The sequence below is a fragment of the Quercus lobata genome, chromosome 8, assembly GCF_001633185.2.
Source record: "Quercus lobata isolate SW786 chromosome 8, ValleyOak3.0 Primary Assembly, whole genome shotgun sequence".
Lineage (NCBI taxonomy): Eukaryota > Viridiplantae > Streptophyta > Magnoliopsida > Fagales > Fagaceae > Quercus > Quercus lobata.
This window is the reverse complement of record NC_044911.1, coordinates 59,469,915-59,485,589: the sequence shown is the minus strand read 5'-3', so window position 1 is coordinate 59,485,589 and position 15,675 is coordinate 59,469,915. Positions and strand designations below refer to the sequence as shown.

The 15,675-nt window shown below is 36.3% G+C and overlaps 2 protein-coding genes and 1 non-coding gene across 7 annotated transcripts; all 3 read left to right on the top strand.

Moving 5' to 3' along the window:
• Nucleotides 1-8,729: 8,729 nt before the first annotated feature.
• On the top strand, nucleotides 8,730-12,116 carry LOC115954518 (scarecrow-like protein 30). 4 transcript variants are annotated; one of them, XM_031072387.1, is made up of 3 exons: nucleotides 8,730-9,021; nucleotides 9,290-11,627; nucleotides 11,744-12,116. In XM_031072387.1, the coding sequence occupies exon 2, from the start codon at nucleotides 9,431-9,433 to the stop codon at nucleotides 11,594-11,596; it is 2,166 nt and encodes a 721-aa protein (XP_030928247.1). In that variant the 5' UTR covers nucleotides 8,730-9,021; nucleotides 9,290-9,430; the 3' UTR covers nucleotides 11,597-11,627; nucleotides 11,744-12,116. The 4 variants fall into 4 exon arrangements, with proteins under 4 accessions (XP_030928247.1, XP_030928246.1, XP_030928248.1 ...); XM_031072386.1 differs by having other exon boundaries at nucleotides 9,270-11,627; XM_031072388.1 differs by having other exon boundaries at nucleotides 8,730-11,062; nucleotides 11,186-11,627.
• Nucleotides 12,117-13,282: 1,166 nt separating this feature from the next.
• LOC115954854 (ribosomal RNA large subunit methyltransferase E) lies at nucleotides 13,283-15,630 on the top strand. Of its 2 annotated transcripts, none has more exons than XM_031072814.1 (6): nucleotides 13,283-13,668; nucleotides 13,770-13,856; nucleotides 13,963-14,025; nucleotides 14,150-14,251; nucleotides 14,964-15,222; nucleotides 15,327-15,630. In XM_031072814.1, the coding sequence occupies exons 1-6, from the start codon at nucleotides 13,591-13,593 to the stop codon at nucleotides 15,446-15,448; spliced, it is 711 nt and encodes a 236-aa protein (XP_030928674.1). In that variant the 5' UTR covers nucleotides 13,283-13,590; the 3' UTR covers nucleotides 15,449-15,630. The 2 variants fall into 2 exon arrangements, with proteins under 2 accessions (XP_030928674.1, XP_030928676.1); XM_031072816.1 differs by having other exon boundaries at nucleotides 13,284-13,668; nucleotides 14,967-15,222.
• TRNAE-UUC lies at nucleotides 13,410-13,483 on the top strand. Its single transcript has one exon. It is a non-coding gene; the product is annotated as a tRNA-Glu (tRNA).
• Nucleotides 15,631-15,675: the final 45 nt, after the last annotated feature.

Here is a 15,675-nt window from a genome sequence, read left to right as displayed (position 1 = left end):
CGGTTTAGGTTTTATTTTATTTTTTATAGTGCCACGTCGTTTAAAATTTTTTAAATGGCTTATGCTTTACCATGATATTGATGCATTTCAACTGAAGATTATTCTTCTTAGATAAAATTTTGGTAAATAATTCATTCATTATCCAACATAGAAACTCCAGCAAAGAAAGATCAATGACCCAAAATTTTACAATATACATTACACCTGAAATGTTGTTTATTTTTGCTTAATTGATTTTGTATGGTGTTTAAGACCAATGTTGGCCTCAAACAAGCTTCAAATCCTGTTGTGTTGAAGACCAGTATTGGTGCAAACGAAGTTTCTTCTCAAAGAAAATGGATATAACTTTGTTACTATTTATGATTGGTAATATCTGTTGACATTGTATTTTTCCTTAGGCAGTGGCAATTCCAGGAACTTTTTTTCGAGGTGTTCCTAGGTGGGCTTGCTTTGTTACAATTTTTTTTTCTTCAGATTCTTTGTTACAATTTTTTTCTTTTTAGATTTTAGTTCAAAATTTTTTTTTGTTAGCCTTTTCTTTTTGCTTGAAAGCAATGTTATGAATACCGTTTTGGACCATGTTTCGTTTTATTTAGTGAAACGGAATATTTCGGTACCGATCTATTTCAACGTACTATTTCAGGGTGTTTCGGGGTTTCTAAAAAAAATTTAAAAATAATATATATTTATATTTTCTTATACAACATAAAATTATTGATCCAAATAAGTAAACTTCAAATAAAAAAAAATCATTTTGGTTTTTCTTTTTTGACACTCAAATCATTTAACATTACAATTACTGTTTTAGAATATTAAAACATAAATATGTAATTAAATAATATTACACTGCAAAACAGCTTAACATAGTTTTTTTTTTTTTTTTTTTTTTTTTTTTTTTTTTTTTTTTCTTTTATAATGTGTATTCACTTACTTTTAAGGGACCACAGACCACTACCCCAATTCAATGCCACGCCCCCATCCACCCCACACTAAGAGACAACTCAGACAAGAGCCGATCATCAATTTCAACACAATTACATATTTTTATATTTACATACACTTACACAAAAAGACAAAAGCTAAGCAATTATATTATCAAAAGATAAGTCTAAGTCACAAGACTCACAAGTCACAACACAAGTCAGACTATGAGTATTAATATGAGAGAGAGAGAGAGAGAGAGAGAGAGAGAGAGAACTGAAATACTTGCTTGAGGTTAGGCGCGGCGCCGCCGCAGTACATTGAAGGCTGAGGTTCTTATTTCCTGATCTCGCTTTTGCCATTGCCGATCTCGCTTTTGCTGTTGTCGATCTTGTAATCTCCGATTTGGGCCAAATCAATATCCAATCTTGCCATCGTAGAGCTGTTCTGGGCATTTAGTGTTGCTGTTCCTGCCTTGCTGAGTCTTTTTTTTTTTTTTTTTTGAGAATCGTTGCCTTCAATGCCTTGTTGAGTCGCTGCTGTTGCTGTTGAGAAGTGATTCAAGTGAGGCCGTGAGGTTCTTATTAGGTTAGGAATTGTTTTAGTTTAAAATATGATTGGGTATTATTATTATATTTGTTAAGAATCCGTGGCCTGGGTTTGCTCTTTGCTGGGCTTGCACCGATCAGTCTTGTACCGATCAGTTTTTTTTTTTTTTTTTTTTTGAGAATCTGTGGGTTTCTGTTTTCAGTATATTGGGCTTTTTTTTCCTAGTGGGCTTGCTTGTTACAATTTTTTTTTTTCTTCAGATTTTAGTTCAAATTTTTTTTGGGCTTTTGTTTTCCTGGTGGGCTTGCTTGAAATTTTTTTTGAGGGTGTTCCTAATTTTTTTTAAAGGGTAAACAAATAAATTTTTTTTAATTATTATATATAATTTTTTTTTCAGGTCAGGGTGTTCCTAGGAACACCCTGACATAAACGTGGCGTTGCCACTGTCCTTAGGGTTTGTAACACTTGAGCATATGTGAAGAAACAAAAGCTTTTTGAGTAGAAGATTCGCAACTTGGAAAATCTCAACTTGAAAATTTGTTTGTCCCTCACACGAGTCAGACTTTGTTTGTCTAATTCCAATAGGAGAAAGTTGTATTGTGCTATTATAACTTTTTTTTTTATTTTAATAATTCAATAATTACAATAAGTAAAGAACGGAATTTGAACCGGGGTTCTCCTTATAAAGGAGACCAAATAATACCATTGAGTTACAAAACTATTAACAATCTTAACCTACTTATAAATTCAAGTGAAACACAAATTTTTAACCTGAGAAGGGTGCCATACCATTGAGCATCTTTAGAGCCTTTGTTTTCAAAACTCAAAAACATCTTTCTTGTTCTAATTCTAGGTCTATGTCATGCATCTTCATGTTATACCTTTAACCAAGAAATTTAAAAAATGCATGTTTGTTGAAAGTGAAACCATAGAGTCCTTTCATCTTTGCCTTGTACCAATGCATGCATTGAGATCATAGAGTTCTAGTTTGAAGTAGACGTGTCATTCTTGAAGGAGTTTAATTAAAAGAAGTCTAGAAGTTTTGGATTTTCTATGGTGATGTCAACAAGAGAAAAAAGTAGATTGGACGATTGCATGAGAGAGACGAAGAGAGAAAATCTTATTGATTGAATATGAAAAGAGTGACTTTGGTTGTTTTTGGGGGGGGGGGGGAGCGACAACAATAACATGTTTGGTTTGTGTTTGTTAAAATTGAAGAAGGAAAGAATAGTGGCATGAGCAAAGTAAAGAAGAAAATAACAAAAAATGATCAAAGGGAGTCCTCGTGTCAGAAAAAGAAGAAAATGGAAGTTGGAAACAGCTGTCAACTAATAAACAAGCCCAATGTGAAAATGTGATTTGTTGTATTGATAAATCTATTAGTTAGTTATTTTAGGCGAGAAATGTTAGTCCCTGTTTTGTGTATATATACATAGTAGTTGCTAATTATTTTGGTAACCACTTTTACTCATCTGAATAACAATTTTTTAGTTTCTTCAATTCCTTTTCTCTCTTTCACTTTGTTTTACATGGTATCAGAGCAAGTTTTCTGATTTGAGAGATTTTCTTTCGTTTTCTCAGCTCCTAAATAAAGTTTAGTTTTTGTTTTCTTTCTCATTCATGGCTTCTGATTCCACAACTAATACTCAATCTCAAATTGCGCACTCAGTGCCTTCTTCAAGTGTAGCAATGGCAGATGAATCTGCGAATAATCCCTTCTTTCTTCCAGCGAATGAGAATCCTGATCTCATTCTTACTTCACAACCTCTTACTGGTCTAGAAAACTACATGAGTTGGGCAAGATTTGTGTTCTTGGCCTTGAGTTCCAGAAACAAGTTTGGTTTTGTGGATGGATCAATTCTAGAGCCTGATTCATCTTCTCCATTGTACAATTCGTGGAGCAGATGCAATACTACAGTGCTTTCTTGGTTAACTAATTCACTCAGTCTGGATTTGAAGGCCAGTGTTATGTACATCAATAATGCAAAAGATCTGTGGATTGATCTTAAGGACAGGCTGTCTCAGGGTAACACTCCAAGGCTATTTGAGCTTGGGAAAGAGATTTCACATCTTGCACAAGGATCACTATTGGTGAGTTCTTATTTCACAAAATTTAAGACTTTGTTGGATGAATATGTTAATTACCAACCTTTCATAGTCTGCACTTGTGCTTGTACTTGTGGTTCTAAGTCTTCTCAACTTGATGCTCAGCATAAGGAGCATGTTTTTAGGTTTTTGATGGGACAAAATGATAGTTCAGGACATATTATTAGTTAGATTTTGTTAATTGAGCATTTTCCTTCTCTTAGCAAAGTATGTTCTCTGGTTTTGCAAGAAGAGAAAAGAAGGAATATTGGTCAAGGTTTTAATACGATTCAATCAGGTGATGTTGTTGCTATGTTTGTGAATAATAGCAAAGGTTTTCTTGGTCATCAAGGACACAAGAATGGTGGTAAAGGGGTAATGGCAAGAAAGATAGGTCTGTGCACTTATTGTGGGCTTACTGGACATATAGCAAATAAATGCTATAAACTCCATGGCTATCCTCCAGGTTACAAACCAAAAGGAGGCAACAAGGCTATGGCAAATCAGGTTGCTTCAATGCAGACCTTAGGGAATTGTGGATTGGATATTCTTTCCCCAAATGTGCATTCTGGTTTTTTGCCTACTGGAGTCTTACAAAATGTTGGTGTTCAACCTTCTGGTGCTTGTATTTAATCAGATATTGCTTCATAGAACCATGTTGGTCACTCTGTTGGAGGTTCTTATGTGCAAGCTAGCCCACAGGTTCTAATGTCACAGGCTCAATGTGAGCAATTTCTAAATTTTCTGAAGACTTATATGGCTTCTAGATTAGGCAATGATGCTTAAACTGCTTACCAAGCTGCTTCTGTTATGGCACCTTATCCTTCTATTTCACAACCTTTACCTTCCACATCATCTCCCCACTCCTATTCATCTAATTTCTCAAGTAATCCTTATTGGATTTCACCCAATCTTTCTCATTCTATATTTGCTACTCAAGTTGTTGATAGGCATGCTTACAAGTCTAATACTTGGATCATTGACACTAGAGCAACAGATCATATGGTTCATTCTGTTGCTCAATTGACCACAATCACTTCAATTGTCCATACTTGTGTCTATTTGCCAAATGGGGAACAAGCTTAAGTAACAGATATAGACATAGTGCATGTTTCTTCTACATTAATTCTCACTGATGTTCTGTACATTCAATTCGATTTCAGTTACCAAACTCACTAAATCACTTTGTTGTTGCCTCATTTTTCTTGGTAATTGTTATTTTATTCAGGACCTTGGTCAATGAAGCACGATTGGTCTAGGTAAAGCACACAATGGCTTATTTTTGCTGCAAGATTCAGATTGTAGACCTCATGCATCTGCTCTTGCTACTGCTGTTAGTTTCGTTTCTTCATTAGCCTTATGGCATAGTAGATTAGGACACCCTTCTCATTCCAAACTTCACTTGTTGAAGCAATTTGTACATGTTGTAGATACTAATAAAACTACTTCTTGTTGTGACATTTGTCATTTTTCAAAACAAAAGAAGCTTCCTTTTGCTTCCAGTACTCATGTATCCAATAAACTTTTTGATTTGATCCATTGTGATCTCTGGGGTCCATTTGCTACTAGTACTATTGATGATTTTACTAGATGTACTTGGGTATATCTGCTTAAACACAAGTCTGAAATACAACTTTATCTTCCATAGTTTGCTTCTATGGTGAATACTAAGTTTAATTGCAAAATTAAATCTATTAGAAGTGATAATGGCACTGAGTTTTACCTTAAGGATTTCTTTCAATCTCATGGCATCTTGCATCAATTGACATGTGTTGATACCCCTTAACAAAATGTTGTTGTTGAGAGGAAGCATCAACGTATTCTCAATGTTGCAAGGGCTTTAAGATTTCAATCACAGATTCCCTTGTATTTTTGGGGAGATTGTATTTTAATTGCTATTTACTTGATCAATAGGCTTCCTTGCAGGTCCTTAGGTAACAAAAGTCCATATGAACTTCTTTTCAACTCTCCACCATCTTATAATCATCTCAAATGTTTTGGTTGTTTGTGCTTTATTTCTACTTTACCTCATAATAGGGACAAGTTTGCACCTAGGGCTAGGAAGTGTGTGTTCTTAGGCTATCCCCATGGCATCAAGGGTTACAAAGTTTTGGACCTTACTTCCAATTCCATTACATTTCAAGAAATATCATTTTCTATGAGTATATATTTCCCTATGCTCTTTCTTCCCAACCTTCCAATTCATATCTAGATGACATGATTTTTCCTCATTGCACTTCAGACTGTTCTTCCCACTCTATTGACATTGCATCCCCTTCATCTCTTCCTACTTCTGATCCACATTTGTCTGTTGACCCTAATTCCACACCTGTTGTAGACACTACTTCCACATCTACTGTGGACATTGATGTCTTTCTTGTTGCAGATTCTTCTGCAGAACCTGTTGCCCTTCCTACACCTATTCCTCTTGCAGCCATTACTGACATATTACTCTCTTCTATTTCCCAATTTGTCCATTTTTCCTTGCCCACTGACCCTATCATTGATGTATCACCTTCTTCCTTACCTACTGCTCCTTTCCCTACTCTTAGAGGATCCTCTAGATCTCATAAACGTCCCCCTTATCTCTTTGATTATTTTTGCAAGTCTGTTAGCATTAAGCCTAGGTCTGGTATGCCATATGATCTTTCAGCTTATTTGGACTATTCTCACCTTGGCCTTACTTTTCATTCCTTTGTCATGGCAGTCAATTCCACTTATTTAGAACCTGCCTCTTTTCATTAGGCAATTCAATATCCTGAATGAAGGGCTACTATGGATAAGGAAATAGAGGCTTTAGAGGTTAATAATACTTGGACTTTGGTTCCTTTACCTCCTGGTAAGTACCCTATTGGTTGTAAGTGGGTATATAGGGTTAAATATCTCCCTGATGGCTCTATTGAAAGGTATAAGACTCGGTTAGTTGCTAAAGGTTTTACTCAAACGTTTGGCTTGGACTATTCTAACCTTTTTCCCCTGTGGCTAAATCTGTATCTGTCAGGATTATGCTTTCTTTGGCTGTTGTGAAAGGGTGGTTTCTTCATCAGTTGGATGTTAATAATGCTTTCTTACATGGTGATTTGGTTGAAGATGTCTATATGTGCTTACCACTTGGTTTTCATGGCAAGGGGGAGAACATTGTATGCAAATTAAATAAGAGTTTTTATGATCTCAAACAGGCATCAAGGCAATGGTTTGACAAATACTCCAAGACTATTCTTCAAATGGGATTTGTTCAATCAAAATTTGATTACTCATTGTTTACTCACACTCAAGGGTCTTCTTTTACAGTGCTCTTAGTATATGTTGATGGTATATTTCTCACAGGAAACAATCCTGCCAGTGTTGACAGTTTGAAGAAGGTGCTTGATGACAGGTTTTGGTTGAAAGACCTTGGTTCCTTAAGGTACTTTTTAGGTCTTGAAGTGGCAAGGACTGATGAAGGTATAAGCTTGAATCAAAGGAAGTATGCCCTTGAAATTTTGAAAGATATTGGTTTTCTTGGATCCAAACTAGTTAGATTTCCTATGGAGCAAAACTTAAGGTTTTCAAAATATGAAGGGAAGCTACTAGCAGACCCTGGGCAATTCAAAAGGCTAATTGGGAGATTATTATACTTAACATTAACAAGACCTGACATTACCTATGCTGTCTATAGGTTAAGTCAGTTTGTTTCAAAACCAAGGGAGCCTCATTTGCTTACAACTCATAGAATTCTTCAGTATATCAAAGGGTCACTAGGAAAGGGACTCTTCTTCTCAAGCAATTCTAATTTGCACATTAAATCATTCTGTGATGCAGACTAGGCTGGATGCCCTAATACAAGGAGATCTCTGACAGATTATGCAGTCTATTTGGGAGAGTCTTTAATATCATGGAGATCAAAGAAAAAAGGGGTGGTCTCAAGATCCTCAGCAAAAGCTAAATATAGAGCAATGGCTAGTGTAACATGTGAGATTACTTGGGTGCTTCAGTTACTTAAGGATTTGAAGATTGAACATCCTAAACCAGCTATGCTTTTCTGTGACAATCAAGCAACATTATACATAGCTACTAATCCAGTCTTCCATGAGAGGACTAAACATATTGAAGTGAATTGCCATCTGGTTCGAGACAAGATTTTGGAAGGAATGATTAAGACCTTTCATGTGGCCACAAATGCTCAAGAAGCTGATGTTTTCACTAAAGCTTTAGGCTTTAATTCTTTCACAAGATTAACAAGGAAGTTAGGCTTAAAGGATATTTTCATGCCAAAGCAATTGCAGACTAAAGCTCTACTTCAAGTCCCTAACCTTCCAGTTTAGGACTTGAGGGGGAGTGTTAAAACTGAAGAAGGAAAGAACAGTGGCATGAGCAAAGTAAAGAAGAAAATAACAGAAAAGGATCAAAAAGGGTCCACGTGTCAGAAAAAGAAGAAAAGGGAAGTAGGAAATAGCTGTCAAGTAATAAAGAAGCCAAGTGTCAAAATGTGATTTGTTGTATTGATAAATCTGTTAGTTAGTTATTTTAGGCGGGAAATGTTAGTCCCTGTTTTGTGTTTATATACAAAGTAGTTGCTAATTACTTTGGTAACCACTTTTACTCATCTGAATAACAAATTTTCAGTTTCTTCAATTCGTTTTCTCTCTTTCGTTATGTGTATGGGATCCACATGTCAGTGAGACATCGGTCTTATAGAACTGGCGCATACAATAATTCTCTTCTATGGACTCACATGTTAATGAGACACGAGTCTTATGAGATTAGCGTAGGAGTGGTGACAACAACGACAATTGAGTTGTGATTTGGGCATAAATTGTTCTATGCCCTTTGAGAGGCTTAAAATAATTTACACCTCATTGTGTAATTTGACATATTCAGCTGGGCCAAACACTCAAAAATTTGAAAAATGTATTACACTCTACACCAAAACAAAACAAACGCAGCCTGAGTATCAAATTCTAGTCAGATCCTAAAAGTAGCTGACGGGGACTAAAATTCTTAATTTGGCATAGGTGTCATCTAGTTATTGGTTTGTTGAATAAAGAATATACAGAGAATTTTTTTTTTTTTTTTGGTTGAGAAGATCCAAAGTGGAATACTTTGATTGCTTTAACTAAAATCAAAAGTAGTATAATTGACACACATATAGAGGAGATGTTTTCTGCTTTCTGACTAAAATACTGCGGCTCTGACATGACTCTTCCTGTCGTCTGTTTCCTACTGGTTGATTTTTATTTTTTTGGGGGTCACTATTGCTGGAATCTTCTTACTTATTCATTCTTCTTCTATATTTAATCCCATAAGAAATAAAAGATTTTGTATTTTATACTAATTTCCTATAAGTAATGTCAAAAGAGAACCTTTTTTTTTTTCATTTTCATTTTCTTTTCTTAAAATTCCATACTTACAATTCAAAGCCTGGTCTAGCTAGCCTCTCTTTCTGTTTCACTTTTACTGGAACAAAATCTGAAGAGCTGAGCTCAGGTACTTCATCGTTGACTAGCTACTGCTTTAATTTCAAACCGTTAAGCTAGAAAAGATTGATTTGATGTTTCCTAGGACAAAAGTCCCATTGTAAATCTGTACTCAAAACTGTAGCAAATACTAGTGTTCCAATAGTTGTAAATTTTGTCATCTGTTTTAATGTGTTAATTTTCTTTATTCAATGTTCAACTTACACTTCTGATGCAATCTATTGCCAAAGATCTCAACTTTTTTTTTTCTTGATCTAGTTGCACATGTTTCTATGTAGCATTTCATTTTGCTGAGGGTTTTGTATTCTGGGTTTTGAAATAGACTTCTGTGGGAGATTTAAGTGGAGGGAGTCAGTTCTGGAAAAAATACTTTCTGGGTAAACCTTTTTGTGTTGTGGGTATTAGTTCTTTTTATGTAGATGGTCATGGATCATCAAACCTTGAGCGAATTCTACGGTTCCACTTCTGTATTGGAATTCAGTGATGAGATTTATACTGATACTGAGAGTAATTTTGTTGAGCAAAACTGTGCAAGTTTTGCATTTTGGCCACCTGATGCAACCCCCAGTGACTTAACCCCTACTTTTAGTGTGATACCAGAAGTAGATTTACATGTGGACTATGATTTTAGTGATGCAGTTCTCAAGTACATCAACCAGATGCTTATGGAAGAAGATATGGAAGAGAAGGACTACATGCTTCAGGGGTCTGAAGTACTTGAGGCTGCTGAAAAATCATTATATGAGCTTCTTGGAGAGAAGTATCCACCTTCTCCTGATAATGTTCAGCCTTATTATGTGGCCCAAAACCATGAAAGCTCTGATGAATATTATACTTTAAATCACAGTGACTCTAGTTGTAGTACTAGCAATAAAAACTTTGTGATTCATGGCTGGGATTGTGATTTGGTTCAGTATGAATCCTCAATTATTGCTCCTCTGTCCACGTCTGAGCCATCTTATAGCTTGTTGGAAGGCACTAGTACTATTCCTGAAACACTTTATGACAGTGAGTTTATTTTGCAATTTAAGAGAGGGTTTGAGGAAGCGAGTAAGTTTCTTCCAAATGGCGACGGTCTTGTTATTGATTGGGAGAGTAATTCATTTCTTGTCAAAGAGCAGAAGGAGGAAAGTAAGAATACCTTTTGTAAGGCTGAGAAGAAAGATGGGAATCTGTACTCCCTGGATGGCTTGAGGGCAAAAAATAACCCTCATTCTGAGGATGTGAATTTAGAAGAAGGGAGGAGTAGCAAGCAGTCAGCAACTTCTACTGAATCTACTGTGAGTCCGGAAATGTTTGATATGGTTTTGCTACACTCTGAAGAAGATGATTCTGTTCTTTGTGAAGCTGTGCTGAATGAGAAAAGCAAGAACATACAGCCAAATGATCGGTCCAAAAGGTCAATTAATGTAAGGGCCAATCGGAGGAAGACTGGAGGTAAAAGGGGTGTGGTGGATTTGAGAACTCTTTTGACACTTTGTGCAGAAGCTATTGCAGCAGATGATCAGAGGACAGCCACTGAGCAACTGAAGCAGATCAGACAGCATGCTTCTCCTGTAGGGGATGGAATGCAGAGAATGGCTCACTATTTTGCCAATGGTCTTCAGGCACGCATTGCTGGCTCTGGTACTCAGATTTACAAAGTCATTATGACTAGGCGAACGTCAGCTGCTGATGTACTGAAAGCTTACCATCTGTTTTATACTGCATTTCCATTTTTAAAGGTTTTTGATTTCTTCTCAAGTAAGACAATTATGAATTTAGTTGAGAACGAAACAAGACTCCACATTGTTGATTTTGGTATTCTTTATGGTTTTCAATGGCCTTCCCTCATACAACAGCTCTCCGCAAGGCCTGGTGGACCTCTTAAGCTTCGGATTACTGGGATTGATTTTGCAGAACCAGGTTTCCGACCAGCACAGAGGGTTGAGGAGACAGGGCGCCGCTTGGCAAACTATGCGGAGACTTTCAATGTTCCATTTGAGTTCAATGGAATAGCACAAAAGTGGGACACCATTCAAATTGAAGATCTCAAACTTGACAATAATGAGGTGCTTGTTGTGAATTCTATGTATTCGCTCAAATACCTACTTGATGAGACAGTAGTGGTAGAGAGTCCAAGAAATGTTGTCTTGAAACTGATTAGGAAGATGAATCCACATGTTTTCATACAGGGTGTTGTCAATGCAGCCCATGGTGTACCCTTCTTTACTTCAAGATTTCGACAGGCTCTTTTCCACTTCTCTACTTTATTTGAAATGCTTGACACCTACTTGTCCCGTGAAAATCTGGAGAGGATGCTTCTTGAGAGTGAGTCATTTGGGCCGCAGGCAATGAATGTCATAGCTTGTGAGGGCTCAGAGAGGGTTGAGAGGCCAGAGACATACAAACAGTGGCAGCTTCGGAATGTGAGGGCTGGATTTAGGCAGCTTCCTTTGAATCAGGAGATGATGAACACTGCAAAGGACACGGTGAAATCACGCTACCACAAGGATTTTGTTATTGATGAAGATAGCCAGTGTCTGCTACAGGGCTGGAAGGGACGAAATATTTTTGTACTCTCTTTTTGGAGGTCTGATTGTTAAATGCATGATCATTGTTATACACAAAGCTAAGGTATTAAAGCTTTCTAGTTAAATTAAAATTTATCTTTGTTAGCGTTGTCTTGCCATTAGCGTATTGTGTAATAGATGATCTTAATTTTGATTAAATCGTTCTGGTTTTTGGAGCAGGTTAATTGGGGAGTGATCTTTTGGCCACCTGCTCATCATCATGCTGTGGAAGGCCTATTCTTATCTGCAAAGATATATGTGCATATCAATGCTTAAATACTTACTGTGCTTGAAGAGACAAAAATATATTCCATTTTAAATGTATGTAACATAGATGGAAACTTTTTCAGGCAATTGGTTATTTGACGTAGATATCTATGTATACAAGAAAAGACTAGCTGTTTACAGTACATAGTAACTGAACTTTCAAGGCTGCTCCTTTGCTGCATAACTCATGCTCTTAACATAGGAGGTTGGCCTAATTGCAGCTTACGTATTTAGGTGAAGTAATGAGACCCCAAGGATCAATGATTAAGATGTGAACCAATATGTTTCCTGTAAACTAAACTTCTCACATTTAGTGTAAATGGTGTATTTTGAACTACTTTCTTTACCAAATTTTCGTATTCACTGTACTTTATGTTTCTAACATGTAATGTAGAATGTGCAGCAGCATTTCTCAAAGTGTAGCTGGCGATACTGAATATGGGTTATCTGTTCCAATAATTGGTTAAACAAAAAGGGTTGGGGAGGAGATATATGTTGGGTTTTATATGCTGAGTATTTAACTAGCGATATGCATTGCAAGGGGACCTTTGACCAAACCTGAATCTGCAGAGCAATTGATGTCCTTGTAACGAAACATCCATGCTAATAGATCAAATCTGGGTCATTTTAGATTTAATGTCCATTGTGCTAAGTTTGTCTTTAACCCATGCCAATTCACCATATACATAATCATTAAAAAAAGCCCCCAAAAAAATGAATTAGATGGTCAAAAAATATTATCATCCGAACACTAATGCTCATATTTGTGCTTATAAATGTGCAACATGTCTAGAGGCAGACAAAAGTTTTCATCGATTGAGGTAACATGGTGTGTTTGCTACTGATAATAGTTAGTGTTAATAGTAGACTTATGTGAAAGTAATATTCCAATCACAACTTATCACACACTAGTAGTTTTGAATACAATTATGAAACATTTTGTGTCTCTTAGCATTACTCACAAACCACATAATTGGTTTATTTTGGATTTGAATTAAATTATCGAAGTACTACATCAAATCGATGATGATCAAATCCTTGTTTTTTCACCACTATTAGAAGAAGAAGAATATCACAACCTTATCAATCAGATAGAGAGATAAGATATATATTTGAGAAGCATCATGGACATTTGCAAACAGTAAAGAGACAGCTCATATTACCAGCTCATTTTACATCACAAAAATGTAAAAGTCACATGTACATGACTTGGACACCAAGTCCTGGTTTTTGTAATTATTTTATCTTATTTCTCATGTTCAATTGTAATTATTTTATTTTATTTCTCATGTTGATAGTGTACTATGCAATCGTTTCTTATCTTGTTTTTGTTTGTCTTCTTTCGTACTACTACTTTGACTATATTCTTTTGTAAAGAGGCAACTAATGCAATAATAAATTCTCTTTCACAATTTCCATAGTCTTCTATTTTCTCCTTGTGTTTGTATGAAAGAACATTAAAACATTAAAAAAAAAGAGAGACCAAAGTATACTGTTTATAATAAGGTTGAATTCTGTGACTTAACAAACACTTTTCATCAGCTCTTAATTGATGATGTTAAGTCACTGTACCAACTAATCCATTGTAGTCCAGCCCGGTTAGGATACCTGGCTTTCACCCAGGCGACCCGGGTTCAAATCCCGGCAATGGAAAATTCCTTCCATTTTTTTTGGCCAAAAAAAAAGCCAAAAACTGCAAAACCCTTAAACCCTCAAAAAGGGTTTTAGGAAAAAAAACACAGAGAGTCAAAGAGATAGAGATGAATGGTGCAGGAGCACCAGATTTCTTCTACAGAGAAGCTCAACGCCTTGGCTATGTTGCTCGCTCTGCCTTCAAGGTACTACCTTTCTCTCTCTGTCTCTCTCTTTTAAAATTTTCTGTTCCTTTTTCCACACTCACACAACCATCCGATATCTTTCTCTGTTTGGGAAAGAACAGCTTTTGCAGATGCAGAAGCAGTACAAGCTGATAAAACCCGGTTCCTCAGTTCTCGACCTCGGCTGCGCCCCTGGTGCTTGGCTTCAGGTTTTTCCATTTCAAAAACTAAATTTTTTTGATGGGTTTTAAAGGGTGTCTTTGTTTTTATGGCTTTTCATGGTGTTTTGTTCTGCCTATTATTTTGTTGTTGTAGGTAGCTTGCCAGAGTTTGGGTCCTCTTAAAACTGGTGGGGTTGTTGTGGGCATTGATCTTAAGGTGTTGTTTTTTATGTTTTATTCTTCAATATTCAATAATTCTTTTGCTGTTTTTGATGGGTAAAGGAAATTGAAAGAAATGATTTTGATTTTGATTCTGTGAAATAATGGTATATGCAGAACAGAAGGTTAAGGTTCCTCCTCGTCACTGTGATGCAAGGGTTAAAACTGTTTGTGCTGATGTCATGAAATTGCCTAAACACCAAGTTAGGGCTCTCTCTCCTCAGGTATATTCTACATGTATTTTAATTTGACATATTATCTGATTATTCATTGATTTTTGAGCTATTTTCTTTTGGGGGTATCTGAGGTCCATAATACCCTTTGCCATTCTCACACTGCCAAGAAAGAAGTAAACCTTAACTGTGGTCCTAGCTTTATTGAGGTGGGTGTTACTTAGGTTCATTACTTGCTTCCTGGTTCAACCTTTTCAATGTCCCTTGTTTGAAACCTTCCCTCCTTGCATTTGCTCTTGTTTTTATAAGTTCTATAATCTATTGGATCCTTATGTTTCCCATCAAAGGGCTAGTAGATAAACATGGAAATGGATGTGCTTTCTATAGATGATTTCTTTGTAAACTCAATTTTTATTTACCCAAAGCAGAATGGTTTAATTAATCCAATGGTTCATCACCTTGGGTTCACTATATTTGAAAGCTTGATTACTTTGCAGCGTGGTCTAGTTGTTGATTCCTTTACACAATGTATGCTAGGTTTTTTTCTGCTTCTTGTCTAAATACAGGTTGGCCCTTAACCTTGTTTGCCTTTGAAACAAAAACACTTCAGAGATGAGAGTGTTCATCTTATCTTAAGATTTGGATAGACTGGGATCTTTATAACTTGATAGATCTTAGTTTCTCCCAAGGAAAACCATTTTGGGGGTCTCTCTCTTTCACTAGTGTAGGGATACAGATTTGATTTTGTTTTCCTACTGTGCAGCAGAAAGGGTTTTCTGTGATTCTCTCAGATATGTGTCCCTTGGTTTCTGGAATCACAACTAGGGATGCAGCTTTATCAGTTGAGTTGGGAATGCAAGCACTTGATTTGGCTGTTGATAGAGCTACATTACATACACTGGATGATAATTTTCAGAAGGAAAAAGAGATGGACGGTTCAGCCTCTGATTTAGAGAATGAGGGTGTTCTTCTAACAGGGGGCCATCTTGTCATAAAGCTTTTAGAGAGTGAAGATGTGAAAGGTTGGATTGTATTTTATAAATGCAGTATCTACTCTATCTAGTTCTTTTCCAGCTGACGGGTTTGGATATAATTCTTGCTTTCTTTCTGGCTTTTGCCTTCACAGAAATCAGCCAGATATGCAAACCACTGTTTAGAAAAGCATCATGGTTGAGGCCAAAAGCCACAAGATCTTCATCCAGAGAGATTTATCTGATATGTCAAGGGTTGCAGCAAGGACAAAGATAATTTGTTCCATATAATTGGCTTCTTGTGCCAGACAGGCCACCAGAAATCAGGATGAAGATCATTGTAATTTTATTTTTACTTGCTGTGTACTCTAGGATGTAGTAAGCCTGGTGTTTGTATTTTCAAGTTGGAAACTGAAATTTCATTAAATGATAAACATGTCATTGTGACCTGTTCAAGAATCATTTCTTGTTGTGACCTGGTCAAACCTTTTATTACCGCTTCTA

Coding starts and splice junctions, on each gene's coding strand:
- LOC115954518 (XM_031072387.1), top strand. CDS start 9,431: ATGGTCATGGATCATCAAACCTTGAGCGAATTCTACGGTTCCACTTCT.
- LOC115954854 (XM_031072814.1), top strand. CDS start 13,591: ATGAATGGTGCAGGAGCACCAGATTTCTTCTACAGAGAAGCTCAACGC. Junction 13,669..13,769: donor TTGCTCGCTCTGCCTTCAAG/GTACTACCTTTC, acceptor GGGAAAGAACAG/CTTTTGCAGATGCAGAAGCA. Junction 15,223..15,326: donor AGAGAGTGAAGATGTGAAAG/GTTGGATTGTAT, acceptor TTGCCTTCACAG/AAATCAGCCAGATATGCAAA.